At 41.1% G+C, this 21,576-nt stretch overlaps 1 protein-coding gene across 3 annotated transcripts; it reads right to left on the reverse strand.

Moving 5' to 3' along the window:
* Positions 1-882: 882 nt before the first annotated feature.
* galnt11 (UDP-N-acetyl-alpha-D-galactosamine:polypeptide N-acetylgalactosaminyltransferase 11 (GalNAc-T11)) lies at positions 883-21,493 on the reverse strand. 3 transcript variants are annotated; one of them, XM_041814659.1, is made up of 13 exons: positions 21,067-21,493; positions 19,868-19,936; positions 15,535-15,791; positions 15,223-15,346; positions 9,218-9,384; positions 8,986-9,111; positions 3,778-4,027; positions 3,402-3,519; positions 3,130-3,282; positions 2,828-3,046; positions 2,617-2,721; positions 2,286-2,423; positions 883-1,432 (listed from the first exon to the last, which is right to left on the reverse strand). In XM_041814659.1, the coding sequence occupies exons 3-13, from the start codon at positions 15,755-15,757 to the stop codon at positions 1,301-1,303; spliced, it is 1,755 nt and encodes a 584-aa protein (XP_041670593.1). In that variant the 5' UTR covers positions 15,758-15,791; positions 19,868-19,936; positions 21,067-21,493; the 3' UTR covers positions 883-1,300. The 3 variants fall into 3 exon arrangements, with proteins under 3 accessions (XP_041670593.1, XP_041670594.1, XP_041670595.1); XM_041814660.1 differs by lacking the exons at positions 19,868-19,936; positions 21,067-21,493 and adding an exon at positions 18,608-18,775; XM_041814661.1 differs by lacking the exons at positions 19,868-19,936; positions 21,067-21,493 and adding an exon at positions 16,706-16,762.
* Between the last annotated feature and the right edge of the window lie 83 nt (positions 21,494-21,576).

Genomic DNA, 21,576 nt, shown 5'->3' on the forward strand with positions numbered 1-21,576 from the left:
TGATGACCGCTCAACAGTCACAGAGTCACTCTGATGACCGCTCAACAGTCACAGAGTCACTCTGATGACCGATCAGCAGTCACAAAGTCACTCTGATGACCACTCAACAGTCACAGAGTCACTCTGATGACTGATCAGCAGTCACAGAGTCACTCTGATGACCGCTCAACAGTCAGAGTCACTCTGATGATCACTCAACAGTCACAGAGTCGCTCTGATGATCACTCAACAGTCACAGTCACACTGATGTTCACTCAACAGTCACAGAGTCACTCTGATGATCACTCAACAGTCACAGTCACTCTGATGATCACTCAACAGTCACAGTCACACTGATGTTCACTCAACAGTCACAGAGTCACTCTGATGATCACTCAACAGTCACAGTCACACTGATGATCACTCAACAGTCAGAGTCACTCTGATGATCACTCAACAGTCAGAGTCACACTGATGATCACTCAACAGTCAGAGTCACTCTGATGATCACTCAACAGTCAGAGTCACACTGATGATCACTCAACAGTCACAGAGTCACTCTGATGATCACTCAACAGTCAGAGTCACTCTGATGATCACTCAACAGTCACAGTCACACTGATGATCACTCAACAGTCAGAGTCACTCTGATGATCACTCAACAGTCACAGAGTCACTCTGATGATCACTCAACAGTCACAGTCACACTGATGATCACTCAACAGTCATAGTCACTCTGATGATCACTCAACAGTCATAGTCACTCTGATGATCACTCAACAGTCACAGTCACTCTGATGATCACTCAACAGTCACAGTCACTCTGATGATCACTCAACAGTCACAGAGTCACTCTGATGATCACTCAACAGTCACAGATAAGAACAGTGAGGCTGATTTCAGTTGAATGTTTTATTTAAGTTGAAATCTTTAAAGTGTGCAGATATGATCATCTAAAAATACTGTCAGCGTCTCCTCCGTTTTCAATAAATTACTCTTTGAGGTCCTGAAAGTACAGACCCCTTCTGTCCCAGAGTTCGGTCTGTTCCAGGTCATTCAAGGACTTTCAAAGCCTGACATCATGATTTCTTTCAAGTCTTTCTGCTGGGTCATTGAATCCTCCAAAATCAAAGTAAAAAATACTCCATGATATGTCAGTGTCCATGCAGATGAAAGAATGAAACATTAAATCAGCTGATTGATAAAAACATCCTGAGAGAAAAAATAAAAACAAGGAAAGACAAAAACACCGACATTCACAGTCTGTCTCTAAAACACACCTGTCTGTTTCACATCCATCAGTCCAGTGATGTCATTGCGGTCAGTTCTCCAGCAGCCACTGTTGTGCTTCTGAACCATCGCATATCACCATGGAGACATAGCCCTTAGGTCCAATAGGCTGAGCGACAGCGAGACACTGACCAACCGACACCTGGTAGAGTCTGTTAGATTTCTACAGGAGAGAGAGAACAGCCAATCAGAGAGCAGGATTAACTTTGACAGCACTGGCATAGCGAGACCTCATCACACAGCACATGAGAATACAAGTTTTAAGACGATCATGAGGGTCTGAGGGGAGCAGGAAACAGATTTAAACTGAGCAAACACAACAGGGACTGATGAGACCAAGACATATGGCACAGAAACCCTGTTAATAACATGACAATATCACGATAGTGACATATAAACATACAATTAACATGTTTATATGTTAACATGTTTTAATATCATTTACATGTTTACGTATGGACATATGTATGTATTAGGTTAATATCATAAAAACACATTATTAAGTTGTTAACATGTAAATAACATACCCATAACACAACATATCAAAAACACACCATTAACAACATGTTAAAATGTAATTAACATGTTTTTTTTGATGTTAATATGTTTCAATGTTATTAACATTTTAATAACATGTAAATATATTAACATGGCAGTAACATATGACCATGTCAGTAACATATGAGCATAGTTACATGTTAATGTTATGATTCCTTCAACAAATTAATGTTATTAACATGTTAATTACATAAAAATGTTCAAAATATAGTAATACCACAAAAACACAAAATCACATTTATAACCTATAAATAACACATTAACCTATGAGCATGTTAACATATAAATAACATGATTTTCATGTTATGATATTAATTACATTGTATTTACATACTAATAACATGTTAATATAACGTTAATGACATGTTGATATTATAACCATATGTATTATGAACATGTCAGCAGCTGGCACAAAGCCACGCCAGTGTTCATGTTTCCGTGCGTGTTCATCGTCTTACCCCCAGCATCCACTGCTGCGACCCTCCTGAGCCGTGACACTTCATCAGTCTGGGCGGGTCCAACGTCCTGACCTCAGACACATCGAGACACAGCAGACCGGCCAGGACGAGCTGACCCTCCTCGTCAAAGGACCAGGACTAAAAACAGACATGAGTCACATGACCACAACAGCAAACATGCCATAGACAGCTCAGTGTGTCTGATAGGACTGGGCTGGATACACTAGACTATTTTAGGCCTGGACCATTTTCATCACAACGACATGGAGCACAGAGCTCCCATGATGCTTTGCACACACATGAACTGTTGTGTGTTTTGTATCAAGCTCACCTGTTCGGGGTCTTGAGGGTCACATGGTCTTAGGACAATGACTCCGCCCTTCTGACTGGCTCGCCCCTGAGCTACCAAACAGCGCCCCGTGGCCAGGTTACGGATCTGAAAGATGGCCGACACACAGGAAGTGGTCATTTGAGGAAACATAAAGATCAGGTAGTCGGAGGAGTTTTTTATCATGTGACATATGAATGCTGCGTTCAGGTACCCGTCCTCTCTGCAGGATTTTGGGCCTCCTCAGACTCTTGTTGATGAACATGGGCTGCTGCTGCTTGTTGCCGTTGGCGACTGTCTGCATCTCAGGGTACACATTGTCAAGGTACCAGCGGAATGAGTGACACTGCAGACGCTTCCTCAGCGCCACACGCTCACTGACATCACCGTAGCCCCGCTCCTTCAGCTCAGGACGCAGAGACAGATACTGGTCCTGATTGGACCAGAGGGACACAGGAAGTGATGTCAGAGGATGCAACAAATGTCAGAGGTAGCAAGCCCTATGTCTGTGTTTACCTTGTATTCATCCATCCACACGTGAGCCAGCCGCAAGGAGTTATGGGCCATGGTGTCTTGCCCCCCTGGAGAGCCGTACGGACGCCGCTTCCTGAAAATATGTCCGACTCGGGAACATGGGACGATGATCAGCTGACCGCCACACATCCAGATCTAAGTGAGACAGAAACTTTAGTTTATATCAAATTTCTACATGATGTCTTTGAATGCAGCACAGTTGCTTTTAATCTGAATGCTATGTTCACTGACAGTCAGTAAATCACAGCTCTCACCCTAAAGGAGATCTCCAGGTTTTCTCCACCCCAGATGTCCATGCCGGCGTCGTATTGGCCGAGCTCATTAAAGTACTTCCTTTTCATGGCAAACAGACCTCCTGCCATGGTGGGAGACCTGGGGGAGGAATTGGGGATTAGAAAATAAGGATATAGGAATTTAAGGAAGACAGGAATGGGGAAGAAGGGAATGAGGGTCAGGAGTAGGGGGTAAGGAGTCACAGTTTCAGGAGTAGGGAATAAGGATGAATATGTATGGGAGGTAAAGAACAAGGATACAAAGGACATGGGTATAGGAAGTGAGGGGGTGGATGGGAAGGGGAACAATTTCTGAGCCACCTGTTGAAACAGATGCTTCTAGTGGCGATTTGATTACCTGATTGGTCCGGTGGCTCCCTCAGGCCCATTGAGCTGTGAAGGGGGTACAGGGTCCCATTTAAAGTGCAGCCCCCAGTTAAAACCCCCCCTGACGATGGGGGAGGGGGAGTATGTCAGTGTGTCGGCAGAGATTATGTCGATGACAGGACAGACAACCGTGTGAGCGTTATTCATGATCGGGGCAAGCAGAGGCTGAAGCCAATCAGAGTTCACCTCACAGTGACTGTCGAGGAAGACGAGCACCTCACCTGAAAACAAACAAACAAGCAAACAAAGATGTTAGAAAGAGAATGTAGGTGTTCAGGATGCCCCAGCTGGGTGTAAGGTAGCTGAGTGTACAAATAAGTACTCTAAAAAACAGGTGCATGGGTAAAAGACACAAGTAACAAGGCTATACAGGGAATAAGGATGCAAGGGGTAAGGGTAAAAGGCATAGGGCTATATGGGGTAAGGGTGTAAGGAATAAGGATGTATGGGGTAAGGGTGTAAGGTGTAAGGATGCATGGGGTAAGGGTGTAAAGAATTCTGATGAATGAGGTAAGGGTGTTAGGCATAAGGATGCATGGGTTAAGGTTGTAAGGAGTAAGGATGCATGGGGTAAGGGTGTAGGGAGTAAGGATGCATGGGGTAAGGGTGTAAGGCATAAGGATGCATGGGGTAAGTGAGTAAGGATGCATGGAGTAAGGGTGTAAGGCATAAGGATGCATGGGTTAAGGTTGTAAGGCAAAAGGATGTGGGGGGTAAGGGTATAAGGCATAAGGATGCATGGGGTAAGGGTGTAAGAAATAAGGATGCATGGGGTAAGGGTGTAAAGAATAAGGATGCATGGGGTAAGGGTGTAAAGAGTAAGGATGCATGGGGTAAGGGTGTAAGAAATTCTGATGCATGGGGTAAGGGTGTAAGGCATAAGGATGCATGGGTTAAGGTTGTAAGGAGTAAGGATGCATGGGGTAAGGGTGTAGGGAGTAAGGATGCATGGGGTAAGGGTGTAGGGAGTAAGGATGCATGGGGTAAGGGTGTAAGGCATAAGGATGCATGGGGTAAGTGAGTAAGGATGCATGGGGTAAGGGTGTAAGAAGTAAGGATGTAGGGAATAAGGGTATAAGGCATAAGGATGCATGGAGTAAGGGTGTAAGGAATAAGTATGCATGGGGTAAGGGTGTAAAGAATAAGGATGCATGGGGTAACGGTGTAAGGAAGAAGGATGTAGGGAATAAGGGTATAAGGCATAAGGATGCATGGGGTAAGGGTGTAAGAAATAAGTATGCATGGGGTAAGGGTGTAAAGAATAAGGATGCATGGGGTAACGGTGTAAGGAAGAAGGATGCATGGGGTAAGAGTGTAAGGAATAAGGATGCATGGGGTAAGGGTGTAAGGAGTAAGGATGCATGGGGTAAGGGTGTAAGGAGTAAGAATGCATGGGGTAAGGTTGTAAGGAGTAAGGATGCATGGGGTAAGGGTGTAAGGAGTAAGAATTCACAGGGTAAGGGTGTAAGGAGTAAGAATGCACGAGGTAAGGGTGTAAGGAATAAGGATGCATGGGGTAAGGGTGTAAGGAGTAAGGATGTCGGGGGTAAGGGTATAAGGCATAAGGATGTGGGGGGTGAGGGTGTAAGGAATAAGGATGCATGGAGTAAGTGTGTAAGGAATAAGGATGCATGGGGTAAGGGTGTAAGGAATAAGGCTGCATGGGGTAAGGGTGTAAGGAGTAAGGATGTGGGGGGTAAGGGTGTAAGGAATAAGGATGCATGGGGTAAGGGTATAAAGAGTAAGGATGCATGGGGTAAGGGTGTAAGGAATTCTGATGCATGGGGTAAGGGTGTAAGGCATAAGGATGCATGGGTTAAGGTTGTAAGGATTAAGGATGCATGGGGTAAGGGTGTAGGGAGTAAGGATGCATGGGTTAAGGGTGTAAGGCATAAGGATGCATGGGGTAAGTGAGTAAGGATGCATGGGGTAAGGGTGTAAGAAGTAAGGATGCATGGGGTAAGGGTGTAAGGAGTAAGGATGCATGGGGTAAGGGTGTAAGACATAAGGATGCATGGGGTAAGGGTGTAAGGCATAAGGATGCATGGGGTAAGGGTGTAAGGAATTCTGATGCATGGGGTAAGGGTGTTAGGCATAAGGATGCATGGGTTAAGGTTGTAAGGATTAAGGATGCATGGGGTAAGGGTGTAGGGAGTAAGGATGCATGGGGTAAGGGTGTAAGGCATAAGGATGCATGGGGTAAGTGAGTAAGGATGCATGGGGTAAGGGTGTAAGAAGTAAGGATGCATGGGGTAAGGGTGTAAGGAGTAAGGATGCATGGGGTAAGGGTGTAAGACATAAGGATGCATGGGGTAAGGGTGTAAGGCATAAGGATGCATGGGGTAAGGGTGTAAGGAGTAAGGATGGAAGGGGTAAGGGTGTAAGTGAGTAAGGATGCATGGGGTAAGGGTGTAAGGAATAAGGATGCAAGGGGTAAGGGTGTAAGGAGTAAGGATGCATGGGGTAAGGGTGTAAGGAATAAGGATGCATGGGGTAAGGGTGTAAGGAGTAAGAATGCATGGGGTAAGGGTGTAAGGAATAAGGATGCATGGGGTAAGGGTGTAAGGAGTAAGGATGCAAGGGTTAAGGGTGTAAGGAGTAAGGATGCATGGGGTAAGGGTCTAAGGAATAAGGATGTATGGGGTAAGGGTGTAAGGAGTAAGGATGCAAGGGGTAAGGGTGTAAGGCATAAGGATGCATGGGGTAAGGGTGTAAGGAGTAAGGATGCATGGGGTAAGGGTGTAAGGAGTAAGGATGCAAGGGGTAAGGGTGTAAGGAGTAAGGATGCATGGGGTAAGGGTGTAAGAAATAAGGATGCATGGGGTAAGTGAGTAAGGATGCATGGGGTAAGGATGTAAGAAGTAAGGATGCATGGGGTAAGGGTGTAAGGCATAAGGATGCATGGGGTAAGGGTGTAAGGAATAAGGATGCACAGGGTAAGGGTATAAGGCATAAGGATGCATGGGGTAAGGGTGTAAGTATTAAGGATGCATGGGTTAAGGGTGTAAGGAGTAAGAATGCATGGGGTTAGGTTGTAAGGAGTAAGGATGCATGGGGTAAGGGTGTAAGGAGTAAGAATGCACAGGGTAAGGGTGTAAGGAGTAAGAATGCACGGGGTAAGGGTGTAAGGAATAAGGATGCATGGGGTAAGGGTGTAAGGAGTAAGGATGTCGGGGGTAAGGGTATAAGGCATAAGGATGTGGGGGATGAGGGTGTAAGGAATAAGGATGCATGGAGTAAGGGTGTAAGGAATAAGGATGCATGGGGTAAGGGTGTAAGGAATAAGGATGCATGAGGTAAGGGTGTAAGGAGTAAGAATGTCGGGGGTAAGGGTATAAGGCATAAGGATGCATGGGGTAAGGGTGTAAGGCATAAGGATGCATGGGGTAAGGGTGTAAGGAATAAGGATGCATGGGGTAAGGGTGTAAAGCATAAGGATGCATGGGGTAAGGGTGTAAGGCATAAGGATGCATGGGGTAAGGGTGTAAGGCATAAGGATGTGGGGGGTTAGGGTATAAGGAATAAGGATGCATGGGGTAAGGGTGTAAGGAATAAGGATGCATGGGGTAAGGGTGTAAGGAATAAGGATGCATGGGGTAAGGGTGTAAGGAATAAAGATGCATGAGGTAAGGGTGTAAGGCATAAGGATGCATGGGGTAAGGGTGTAAGTCATAAGGATGCATGGGGTAAGGGTGTAAGGCATAAGGATGCATGGGGTAAGGGTGTAAGGAGTAAGGTTGGAAGGGGTAAGGGTGTAAGTGAGTAAGGATGCATGGGGTAAGAGTGTAAGGAATAAGGATGCAAGGGGTAAGGGTGTAAGGAGTAAGGATGCATGGGGTAAGGGTGTAAGGAATAAGGATGCAAGGGGTAAGGGTGTAAGGAGTAAGGATGCATGGGGTAAGAGTGTAAGGAATAAGGATGCATGGGGTAAGGGTGTAAGGAGTAAGGATGCAAGGGTTAAGGGTGTAAGGAGTAAGGATGCATGGGGTAAGGGTGTAAGGAATAAGGATGCATGGGGTAAGGGTGTAAGGAGTAAGGATGCATGGGGTAAGGGTGTAAGGAATAAGGATGCATGGGGTAAGGGTATAAGAAGTAAGGATGCATGGGGTAAGGGTGTAAGGAATAAGGATGCATGGGGTAAGGGTGTAAGGAGTAAGGATGCAAGGGGTAAGGGTGTAAAGAGTAAGGATGCATGGGGTAAGAGTCTAAGGAATAAGGATGCATGGGGTAAGGGTGTAAGGAGTAAGGATGCATGAGGTAAGGGTGTAAGGATGCATGGATTAAGGGTGTAAGGAGTAAGGATGCATGGGGTAAGGGTGTAAGGAATAAAAATGCATGGGTTAAAGGGTGTAAGGAGTAAGGATGCATGGGGTAAGGGTGTAAGGAATAAGGATGCATGGGGTAAGGGTGTAAGGAGTAAGGATGCAAGGGTTAAGGGTGTAAGGAGTAAGGATGCATGGGGTAAGGGTATAAGGAATAAGGATGCATGGGGTAAGGGTGTAAGGAATAAGGATGCATGGGGTAAGGGTGTAAGGCATAAGGATGCATGGGGTAAGCGTGTAAGGAATAAGGATGCATGGGGTTAGGGTGCAAGGCATAAGGATGCATGGGGCAAGGGTGTAAGGAATAAAAATGCATGGGTTAAAGGGTGTAAGGAGTAAGGAAGTATAGCTTGAAGATATAGGGAATAAGGATGCATAGTTTGAGGTTGTAAGGAATAAGGATGCATGGGGTAAGGGTGTAGGGAATAAGGATGCATGGGTTAAGGGTGTAAGGAATTAGGATGTATAGCCTAATGACTTTGGGAACTGGGATGTATGCCTTAAGATGTAGGGAATAAGGATGCATGGGTTAAGGGTGTAAGGAATACGGATGTATAGCCTAAAGATGTAGGGGGTAAGGATGCATGGGTTAAGGGTGTTAGGAATAAGGATGCATGGGTTGAGGGTGTAAGGAATTAGGATGTATAGCCTAAAGATGTAGGGGGTAAGGATGCATGGGTTAAGGATTTAAGGTTGAAGGATGTCTAGGTTAAAGATTTAGAGAATAAGGATGCAGAGATAACGGATGTTTAGGTTCAGGATGTACAGGGAGTAAGGATGCACGGAGTGATTTGGCACCAGTTAAGGACACAGTGATCAAGTTCATAGGGGTGAAGGAGGTAGGCGCAGAGATGTACCGGTGGCATGTGAGGCTCCTATCATGCGTCCTCTGATGAGACCTTCTCTCTTCTGGTTCCTCACCAGTTTGACTTTGGACCGCAGCTCCTCCCTAACATACTGATCCAGGTCCTCTTTCAGCTCCTCTGGACCAATCAGAGGCAGTGAAAACGATCAGAACCAATCAGAAACAGAACATGCGTTAAAAACACATTTACTTAATTACACAAGTAAATAATCCAAGTATGCTACCAAGCTCGCTGTGGTCGTCCACCAGGATGATCTCATGCAGCAGGTATGCAGGTGTTCTATCTATCACGCTGTGAACTGTCCTCAGCAGGGCGGAGAACGCCTCGTTGAAGAAACAGATCACTACGCTGGCAGAAGGTAGAGCCAGGGGGTACACCTTATCTCTGCACCTGCAGAGAGAAAGAGAGAGAGAGAGAGAGAGAGAGAGAAAGAGATGAACATCACTAACCAGCTTATTGTTCCCTGTTTATTATGATCAACCAGAGGGTTAGATAGGATGTATACATAAGGATAGAAGTAACACAGATGTTTTTGTAGGTAGGGATGCTTACACTACAATGATAGGACGAAGGATGTATACTTAATGATGTAAGCGATTTGAATGCAGACATTGGAATGTAGGGAGCAAGGATGCATGGATGATAAGAGATGAAGCAAACGTGAATACATGGGGATGGAGAAAGCCAGAATGCAAAGAGGATGTTGGAACAAGGATGTAGAGAAAAGAATCCATGGAAAAGCACTGTGTGGATAAGGAATTGGGGGAAAAGAATGTATCAACAGAAATAAATGGAACACAGATGTGTAGATAAGAATGGAGGGTACAAAGATGCATGGATGTGGATGTAGGGAACAAGAATGCAGACATAAGGATATATGGAACAAAGATGGATAGGTAAGTATGTAGGTAACAAGGACGCATAAATGAGGATGTAGGGAACAAGGATGTAGAACAGGGGTGCCCAAATTCTTTTCAGTGAAGGGCCAAAAATGAATCAGGGTGGAGGGTTGCTGGCCAGAACTAAACATTCATGTTGCAGTGCATGAAATTAAATATTTTATTTATTTATTTATTTATTTGTTTGTTTATTTCATTCAATAAAACAAAAAAACAATTCATATTCAACATAAAAAATTTTCCACTTTGAATGAAAAGGAGCAGAATGAAGAATAGTCTTATAATGTCTGCCCCATGAAAGTCATTTTGAAAATGAATAACACTATTCTTTGTTGTGTTTCACAGCATGAAATTACTGAACATCCATATGGCACAAATACTAATTAGGCATACCGCCTTGAAATCAATTTCAGTAAAAAAGTACTCATGTCCCCAACTATTTTTAAACTTTCTCTTATCAGTGTGCCACTGCTTCACACGCTCCATCTCTGCCATGACCCCAGCTTGACCCCAGCATCTTCTCACTGACTCACTCTCTGGTCATGGGTTTCCAGATCTGAGCTGACGGGAGCTCAACAGCGCCACCCTACCCCCAGTGTAACACAATGTTAATTTGTGGTCAGGAGGGGAAATGCAACAATAAATAAATATTGAAAGAAATATTTTGACTGCTGGCGGTGGGAAAAAAATAATGATTAAAAAAATAAAATCAAATAAAATTTGAACATGGGCAGCAGAACAAAAATAATCGCTCGTGGGCCAAAGTTGGCCCGTGGGCCCCAAATTGGACAGCCCTAATGTAGAGAAAGCATATCAGGACAGGTTGTGTGTAGATGAGGAATTAGTAAACATGATGTAAAGATGTATTGAAAAGGGATGTTTGGAAATTGATGTAGGTAACATGGATGCAGAGAAAAGAATGTATGGAGAGGTGGCTTGTAGAAAAAGAATGAGGGGAAAAGGACTGCGATAAGGATCCACTGAAAAGGCATGTTTAGAAATCGATTTAGAGAACAAGGGTGTAGAAAAAAGAATGACCTGATTTAACAGCTGTTTTGTGCATAGCTTTGCAAGTAGAGAAAAGAATGAATGAAAAAGGGGCACTGGAGGATGAATAAGTGAAACACTGAGGTGAAGGTAAGAATGTATGGAAAATAACGTATGGATGAAGAATTTGGGAAACAAGGATATAGAGTAAATAATGTAAAAAAGCACATATGTACAGACAAGAAAATATGAAACGAGATTGTATAGAAAAGAATGTATGGAACAAGGATGTATAGCAAGGATTATGAAACAAGGATATATAGAAAAGAAAGTATGGAAAAAAATGTATGGAAAAAAGTATGGAACAAGATTGTATAGAAAAGAATGTATGGAACAAGGATGTATAGTAAGGATTATGGAACACAGATGTATAGAAAAGAAAGTATGGAACAAGAATGTATGGAAAAAAATGTATGGAACAAGACTGTATAGAAAAGAATGTATGGAACAAGGATGTATAGTAAGGATTATGGAACAAGGATGTATATAAAAGAATGTATGGAACAAGAATGTATGGGAAAGAATGTATGGAACAAGGATGTATGGAAAAGAATTTATGGAACAAGGATGTATAGTAAGGATTATGGAACAAGGATGTATAGAAAAGAAAGTATGGAACAAGAATGTATGGAAAAGAATGTATGGAACAAGATTGTATGGAAAAGAATTTATGGAACAAGATTGTTTAGAAAAGAATGTATGGAACAAGACTATATAGAAAAGAATGTAAGGAACAAGGATGTATGGGAAAGAATGTATGGAACAATTATGTATAGAAAAGAATGTATGGAACAAGACTGTACATAAAATATTTTTGGAACAAGGATGTATAGAAAAGAATGTATGGAACAAGGATGTTAGGAAAAGAATGTATGGAACAAGGATGTATAGTAAGGATTATGAAACAAGGATATATAGAAAAGAAAGTATGGAAAAAAATGTATGGAAAAAAGTATGGAACAAGATTGTATAGAAAAGAATGTATGGAACAAGGATGTATAGTAAGGATTATGGAACACAGATGTATAGAAAAGAAAGTATGGAACAAGAATGTATGGAAAAAAATGAATGTATGGAACAAGACTGTATAGAAAAGAATGTATGGAACAAGGATGTATAGTAAGGATTATGGAACAAGGATGTATATAAAAGAATGTATGGAACAAGAATGTATGGGAAAGAATGTATGGAACAAGGATGTATAGAAAAGAATTTATGGAACAAGGATGTATAGTAAGGATTATGGAACAAGGATGTATAGAAAAGAAAGTATGGAAAAAGAATGTATGGAAAAGAATGTATGGAACAAGATTGTATGGAAAAGAATTTATGGAACAAGATTGTTTAGAAAAGAATGTATGGAACAAGAATGTATAGAAAAGAATGTAAGGAACAAGGATGTATGGGAAAGAATGTATGGAGCAAGGATGTATAGAAAAGAATGTATGGAACAAGGATGTATGGGAAAGAATGTATGGAACAAGACTATAAAAAAGTATGTAAGGAACAAGGATGTATAGAAAAGAATTTATGGAACAAGGATGTATAGTAAGGATTATGGAACAAGGATGTATAGAAAAGAAAGTATGGAACAAGAATGTATGGAAAAGAATGTATGGAACAAGATTGTATTGAAAAGAATTTATGGAACAAGATTGTTTAGAAAAGAATGTATGGAACAAGACTGTATAGAAAAGAATGTAAGGAACAAGGATGTATTGGAAAGAATGTATGGAACAAGGATGTATAGAAAAGAATGTATGGAACAAGACTGTACATAAAATATTTTTGGAACAAGGATGTATAGAAAAGAATTTATGGAACAAGGATGTTAGGAAAAGAATGTATGGAACAAGGATGTATAGTAAGGATTATGAAACAAGGATATATAGAAAAGAAAGTATGGAAAAAAATGTATGGAAAAAAGTATGGAACAAGATTGTATAGAAAAGAATGTATGGAACAAGGATGTATAGTAAGGATTATGGAACACAGATGTATAGAAAAGAAAGTATGGAACAAGACAATAAAAAAGTATGTAAGGAACAAGGATGTATGGGAAAGAATGTATGGAACAAGGATGTATAGAAAAGAATCAATGGAACAAGGATGTATAGAAAATAATGTATGGAACAAGGATGTATAGAAAAGAATGTATGAAACAACACTGTATAGAAAAGAATGTATGGAACAAGATTGTACGGAATATAATTTTGGGGACAAAGATGTTTAGTAAGGATGTATGGAACAAGGATATATAGAAAAGAATGTATGAAACAAGAATGTATGGAAAAGAAAGTATGGAACAAGGATGTATAGAAAAGAAAGTATGGAACAAGACTGTACATAAAATATTTTTTGAACAAGGATGTATAGAAAAGAATGTATGGAACAAGACTGTATAGAAAAGAATGTTTGGAACAAGGATGTATAGAAAAGAATTTATGGAACAAGGATGTTAAGAAAAGAATGTATGGAACAAGATTGTATAGAAAAGAATGTTTGGAACAAGGATGTATAGAAAAGAATTTATGGAACAAGGATGTTAGGAAAAGAATGTATTGAACAAGATTGTATAGAAAAGAATGTTTGGAACAAGGATGTATAGAAAAGAATGTTTGGAACAAGGATGTATAGAAAAGAATGTATGGAACAAGGATGTATAGAAAAGAATGTATGGAACTATGATGTATAGAAAAGAATGTTTGGAACAATGATGTATAGAAAAGAATTTATGGAACAGTTATGTATAGAAAAGAATGTATGGAACAAGACTGTATAGAAAAGAATGTATGGAACAAGACTGTATAGAAAAGAATGTATGGAACAAGGATGTATAGAAAAGAATGTATGGAACAAGGATGTATAGAAAAGAATGTATGGAACAAGACTGTATAGAAAAGAATGTTTGGAACAAGGATGTATAGAAAAGAATTTATGGAACAATTATGTATAGAAAAGAATGTATGGAACAAGACTGTATAGAAAAGAATGTATGGAACAAGGATGTATAGAAAAGAATGTATGGAACAAGGATGTATAGAAAAGAATGTATGGAACTATGATGTATAGAAAAGAATGTTTGGAACAATGATGTATAGAAAAGAATTTATGGAACAGTATGTATAGAAAAGAATGTATGGAACAAGACTGTATAGAAAAGAATGTATGGAACAAGACTGTATAGAAAAGAATGTATGGAACAAGGATGTATAGAAAAGAATGTATGGAACAAGGATGTATAGAAAAGAATGTATGGAACTATGATGTATAGAAAAGAATGTTTGGAACAAGGATGTATAGAAAAGAATTTATGGAACAATTATGTATAGAAAAGAATGTATGGAACAAGACTGTATAGAAAAGAATGTATGGAACAAGGATGTATAGAAAAGAATGTATGGAACAATTATGTATAGAAAAGACTGTATGGAACAAGACTGTATAGAAAAGAATGTATGGAACAAGGATGTATAGAAAAGAATGTTTGGAACAATTATGTATAGAAAAGAATGTATGGAACAAGACTGTATAGAAAAGAATGTATGGAACAAGGATGTATAGAAAAGAATGTATGGAACAAGACTGTATAGAAAAGAATGTATGGAACAAGGATGTATAGAAAAGAATGTATGGAACAAGGATGTATAGAAAAGAATTTATGGAAAAATTATGTATAGAAAAGAATGTATGGAACAAGGATGTATTGAAAAGAATGTATGGAACAAAGATGTATAGAAAAGAATTTATGGAAAAATTATGTATAGAAAAGAATGTATGGAACAAGGATGTATTGAAAAGAATGTATGGAACAAAGATGTATTGAAAAGAATGTTTGGAACAAGGATGTATGGGAAAGAATGTATGGAGCAAGGATGTATAGAAAAGAATTTATGGAATAAGGATGTTTAGAAAAGAATGTATGGAACAAGGATGTGTAAGAAATAATGTTTGGAACAAGGATGTATTGAAAATAATTTTTGGAACAAGGATGTACAGAAAAGAATGTTTGAAATGAGGATAGGGTGCATCTATTGAGTTGTAGGGAAATGTTTGGTCAGTGTTTCTGTCTTGTTAATAAAGTTTGTCGAAAAAAGGGCGGAGTCCTCATTGCACAGCTGTTAGTGAGCAGCTTTACATTAGCAGCTGACTTTAATGCTTACTCTCTCACACACAGATAATCTACTAACCAGCTGCCAGTCAGAGTGTTTCACTTCAGTCCTGGTCTAACAAACAGAGATCACATGTCTGCTAGCGTGTATTTGTGTAGGTGGGTAGTTACTGGGGGTCTCTGGTGTCCGGCAGGTCTCTGTGGTATCCCAGCCTGTTAGAGATAAGGACGTTGAAGGCGTGTCGATGGTAGCCGGTGTCTCTGACCTCTTGATCGGCTTCATTAAAGATCATCCCTGCACACAGACACAGATCTGTAAACATCTCATTAAGACGATGAAGAGAACCAAACAAACATCAGCGGCATCTTTAGAACACAACCAGAGGGAATCCCTCACTCCTCTCCAGCTCCACTCCTGCCCAAATATGGTCATTTCCTCAGACAAAATATCAAAAATGTGTACAACCAAACAGCATCACTTACCCATCTCTGGCGACAGCTCAGCTCCCTTATTGGCTGGCAGAGGCCGACGCCCCGTCTTCTGCTCTGCCCAGCCCTTGGTGATTGGCTGGCTGCGGTGCTGCAGCGGCATCCTGCCATGACCAGGCTCCGCCCCCAGGGAGAAGTAAATGAAGAGGAGGAGAGACCAGGTGGCTGAGGTGACAAGGCAGCCATAACAGAAGTACCTGAGCGTGACACTCGCCATGGTGGACGAGCGAGCATCGCCTTACATCACAGCGCTACCGACAGAGACAGAGAAAGAGAGAGGGGTTAGTGTTCAAAGCGTCCTGCCCTCTGATTGGTTATGGGAGCTGAAAGACCAGCAAAACATCATTAAAGTTTAGTGCTCTTAAATCATGATGACTGCACATCACTGATTAACTTTAAGGAGTAATTTTTGTACACATAAACCAGAGCGTGCTATCCAACAAGCTGACATCAGCAAACACCTTGGCAGGTGAGTCAAACAGGAAGGTGTTCTCTAGTAAACGGATTAATGATTCTGCAGTGAGCAGGTCAACCATTTACTTTAAAGACACACGTATCACACGACGAGGATGATCATGAATGAAGGTAGGAGGAGGGAGGTAAAGGAAGAGAACTCCTTCAACTTAACTCAACTTTATTTATTTGTATAGCACCTTTCATACATAGACATGTGGCCCAAAGTGCTTTACAAAGGAACAGGCAGACAGCAATGATCAATAAAAACCAAAGAGAGCAAGAGACAGTAAGGAATAGAATAAGACAATATGCATCCTCAGCAAAACTCTGTTTAGGACTCAAACTATTTAAGATTCAACGATAAAAACCTCCTTGTGTGATCTCACTTTCAAGAGCAGAGCAAGGAATATTTGGATTTCTAATGTGGAAAGGTTACTTTGCACATCTATTTCTCAGGACAGGTGTGTCAGAGGGCAAGGTATCCAGCTAACATTTCAAAGACAAACATCCACACACTGTCCAACTTGCAAAGAAAGGGAGTATTTATTTGCAACGTTTCGGTACTAGACCAGGTTTTGCCTGATGAAGATCTAGTACCTAAACGTTCTGAATAAATACTCCCTCTGTTTTTGCAAATTGGACAGTGTGTGGGTGTTTGTCTTTGAATTTCTAATGTAATGGTTTCATGAGTGACTGAGTTAATACTGACCACACTGATGTTGGACCAGAAGGCCTGGCTCTCAGTCTCCACTCTAATTCATCCCAAAGGTGTTCTGTGGGGTTGAGGTCTGGACTCTGTGCAGGCCAGTCTAGTTCATCCACACCAAACTCTCTCATCCATGTCTTTATGGAACTAAGGGGCCAAGCCCAGCTCCTGAAAAACAAGCCCACACCATAATCCCCCTCCACCAAACTTTACACTTGGCACAATGCAGTCAGACAAGTACCGGTCTCCTGGCAACCACTAATCCCAGACTGGTCCATCAGATTGCCAGATGGAGAAGCACGATTGGTCACTCCAGAGAAGGCGTCTCCACTGCTCTAGAGTCCAGTGGCGGCGTGCTTTACACCACTGCATCCCACACTTTGTACTGCACTTGGTGATGTATGGCTTGGATGCAGCTGTTGCCATGGAAACCCATTCCATGAAGCTCTCTACCATTGTTCCTGAGCTAATCTGAAGGCCACATGAAGTTTGGAGGTCTGTAGCCATTGGCTCTGCAGAAAGTTGGCCACCTCTGCGCACAATGCCCCTCAGCATCCTCTGACCCCGCTCCGTCATTTTACGTGGCCTACCACTTGGTGGCTGAGTTGCTGTCGTTCCCAATGGCTTCCACTTTGTTATAATACCACTGACAGTTGACTGTGGAATATTTAGGAGCCAGGAAATTTCACCACTGGACTTGATGCACAGGTGGCATCCTATCACAGGCCTTTTACTGTCTTAAACTGAAAGTATAACAAACACAGACCAGTAGGATGAACATCTCCAGTGAGCACGGTCACTGATCAAACCATAACACTTTCTTTATATTTCCAAACCAGAGATTTTAAAAATCTTTTTGACCAAGGCACCCTGAGATTGAGCAAAAATCTCAAGGGACACCATTTTCACATTCATATGAAAAATCCTTTTCAATAATTGTTAAAGCACCAAATTCCCTCGACACACCTTGACTTGTTTCCAGTGAGCCTTGAAAAACCATTAGAGAACCACCAATCTAAACTGGTCTATAGCTCTGGTGTCACGACAGCCCTGGTGACTACTAATAAAACCACATCACACTGGGCTGAAGCTGGAGAAAGACAGATGTATGTGAGGTAGACAGTGTGCAGGGGTCTGCATGCAGTTTTTGACAAACACACACACACACACACACACACACACACACACACAAAATGCCTGCCAATTTCTATAACCAGCGTTACATTTTCAGGAACATCCACGTTACTGTCATGATATTAGAATTTCAAACTTCAACAGGTTACCTGTTTAATTTAGACAGTACTGGTACAGTGTTACGGTTTAAAGAGTGACCATGTTAACTGGTGACTTCAGCCGTCTGTAGTTGTTGCAGGTATATTTAACATTCAGGCATTATGTGTCCGCATGAAGCCAGTGTATCTACATTATTGATATGATTTTAACTCATTTATAGGCTGAATATTCAAGGACTGAGATACTTTTGTAGTTGTCTACATTGGTTGTTTTCAGCTGAATTTCACCAGTTATCATGGTCACTTTTTAAACCGTAACACCGCATTGGACCGTCTGATTGAAGTATCCTATGAAGTTTAAAATTCATGCATCATGTCACCTGTGAAGATTAATAAATACAACATCGACAGTCAGCTTTGTTAAAATAAGCAGGGTTTTTGATGTGCCAGTACTTTCAGTGTCCTATCTTTTGATAATTTATCGATTTTTCAGAAAAAAACTTACTTCTGCCGCAATAGTAAACCCGTGTCCGATAATGGAACTAGCTAGCCTAGCGAAGGTAAGCTAACCTAAGCTATGGAATGTGCTAATACCTGAGCTTTCCTCCGTCCCGTTTCCCCCTACAAACCCACCTGTCCCCCCTCTGTAGCCCCACGGATGAACTGTACTCACGGTTCATGAGCTCGGAGCGGCTCGGTCAGCGGCACTCCGGCAGGCTGCTCGGGCTACGGGTCCGTTAGCCGCCGGCGCTAACGTTAGCGGGATTTAAATGGATTTCAGTTCATGTATGAGCAGATAAACAGAGGTTTGCTCAGACAGCAGACTCCTCAGAAACACAAGTCTGCGTCAAGGCAGGAAGCACTCAACACGACACTTCCGCCCAACCCTTTCACAATAAAACACGCCTGTTAACGTTTTAGTGAACTCCAAACTCAGTGACTAAATGACGAAAATTAACAGCTTGATTCAGGTGAGACAACTGGTTTATACAAATAAAATGAGCGCTTATTTTATTTCATTTCATTCTACTGTTAATGTTTGATTTACTCGTGACAGGGCTCGCTGTCCTCCAGAATGACTTTAGAGCCTAAATCTAGGTAAATTTAACAAGCATGGAAGCAATATAGGGCAATTTTAAATATTTTATAATAATGAGAATATCCGTGAATGAAAATCGGCTGAAGTCTCGTTGATAGTGATGATTTCCATGTTTGTATTAACGACATTAATAAGCCTTGAATGAATATTTACACCGTCACACAAACGCTGATTTGACGATACCAATACCTAAAAATAAACGTTTATTTAATGACAGTAACATGGACAAATGGACTTATCGACCCCTGGGCCACCAGTGGCCATCCCGGATTCAAATCTTTGAAACACCAGTATGATTAGACAAATATTTCAGGGTTGGATGAAGCTGCAGTGCTGCAAACTTTTACAACCAAATTTAAGTGTTTAAAACTTTGTCAGGACCTCCACAAAGAGAAATCAATGAGCCAACAACTGTATTTTTTATTGTCTGAAGTGTTTTCAGTCATTGCCAAACATTCCCTCTTCTCTAGGCCAGATTTCCCTTTTTGCTAACACTAAATACTAATACTAAAAATCTCAGTTTCTTACATGACAGTGTGGATTTAATCAAGTATTCAGACTTATATGACAGTGTAGCTTTAAATTAAGAGCATCTAATGAGTCAAAATTACACATTTAATTAAATAAAAATCTCCTTTAGGACTTTTTAGGGGTCAGCAGAGACCCTGTGGTTGAACACGGATCTTTAATCACGGCTGATGTGGAGTTAACTCGATGTATTTTTCTGTTATTGTGTTGGTTGTGAACACTAACATCTGATATTTAATGTTAGGAACTCCAGGGACGTGAAAGAGTGAATTTTAGGACTGAAAGTGTTGAAGCACAAACACAAACCTGCTTCTGCTGGAGCCAAGACAAGGGTGCAGTTCCACCAACCGGCCACTGGATGTCACTGCTGGGCCGCTGTAAAGGACCGCGCAGTGAAACCAGGAAAGAACAGTTAAACATGAAGAGAGGCGGTTAAAACTTTTAACACTTTAAATATTTTAGGCTAAAGTCTCATTTTCTAACCAAAAAATTCATGTTTTGAGAGATTCTAATGGATTTCAGTTCATATATGAGCAGATAAACAGAGGTTTGCTCAGTGTGGCTACTGAGAGAGCAGACTCCTTAGAAACAAGTCTGCATCAAGGCAGCAGCATACAACACGACACTTCCGCTCAACCCTTTCACAATAAAACAAGTGTGTTAACGTTTAAGTGAACTTCATAGAAAATTATCAGCCTGATGGAAGTGAGACAAATGGGTTTAAGAAAATATGAGTGCTTATTTTACTTGACCGTTAAGGTGTAATTCATTCGTGACAGGGCTCGCTGTCCTCCAGAATGACTTTAGAACAAATACATGACACTAAATCTAGGTAAATTTAACGAGCCTTAGTAAATATTAAGGCCATTTACTCATTAGTAAAGCCCGGTGTTTGTATAATACAGGGCAATTTTAAATACTTTATAATAAAGAGGATATCCGTAACTGAAAATCGGCTGAAGTCTCGTTGATGATAGTGATGGTGGTGAATGTTGTTACAATACTACATTATGTCGGAATGACGTCAGGTTTTCATGTTTATATATATGATTAATAATGACGTTGAATGAATGCTATTAACACGTCAAACAAACGTTAATTTGACGACATCAATGCCGAAAAATAAACGTTTATTTAATGACAGTAACAGGGACAAATGAACGCTACACTGAAAGTAAACGTTGGTTTAGCCGTATCCGTCTGGCAAAAAGTTAAGATAACCGGGATTTATTGAGTTTACAGGCCAGAGTATCGACATATTTCAGCTCACAGAAGCTTTGTTAGCTTTCCAACTACAAGAACTCATTCAGTTTGAGATAACCGATGAGTTGAGTGATTCCTAAAAAATACTTTGAATTACTCGGCTATAAAGAGTCAGTAGTAACAGGTTTACCGTCCCGATCAGCTCAGAGCAAGTCCAGAGATCTGAAGACGATACCTGAGCTACGAAAGGGACGATTTCAAGTGTGTAACTGCCGTTTATGACACAAAAATGGACATTTTACCTGAAAATCGAGTCTTTTTCCTTCTCGGCTGATCACAAATATCCTCAGCTGTTTGTTCCATTATCCTTAATGAAGATACAACCAGTCTGAAGCCGATTTGGTGAAAGTTTACACCCCTTTAACCAGTTGGAAGCTGATTCTGACAAAGTTTATCCCAGTTAAACCAGTTGGAAGCTGATTCTGACAAAGTTTATCCCAGTTAAACCAGTTGGAAGCTGATTCTGACAAAGTTTATCCCAGTTAAACCAGTTGGAAGCTGATTCTATCAAAGTTTATCCGAATTAAACCAGTTGGAAGCTGATTCTGACAAAGTTTATCCGAATTAAACCAGTTGGAAGCTGATTCTGACAAAGTTTATCCGAATTAAACCAGTTGGAAGCTGATTCTGACAAAGTTTAACCGCTTTTCTTGCTCTATGCTCCAGTGTGTGTAGTGCAGTGAACAGCTCTTCCGCTGTAGTACCCCGCGCTGCCTCTCTGAGCGTGGCGGCGCTGTTTGACCAAAACAACC

Source organism: Cheilinus undulatus, linkage group 19, assembly GCF_018320785.1.
Source record: "Cheilinus undulatus linkage group 19, ASM1832078v1, whole genome shotgun sequence".
In the NCBI taxonomy this organism is placed as follows: Eukaryota; Metazoa; Chordata; class Actinopteri; order Labriformes; family Labridae; genus Cheilinus; species Cheilinus undulatus.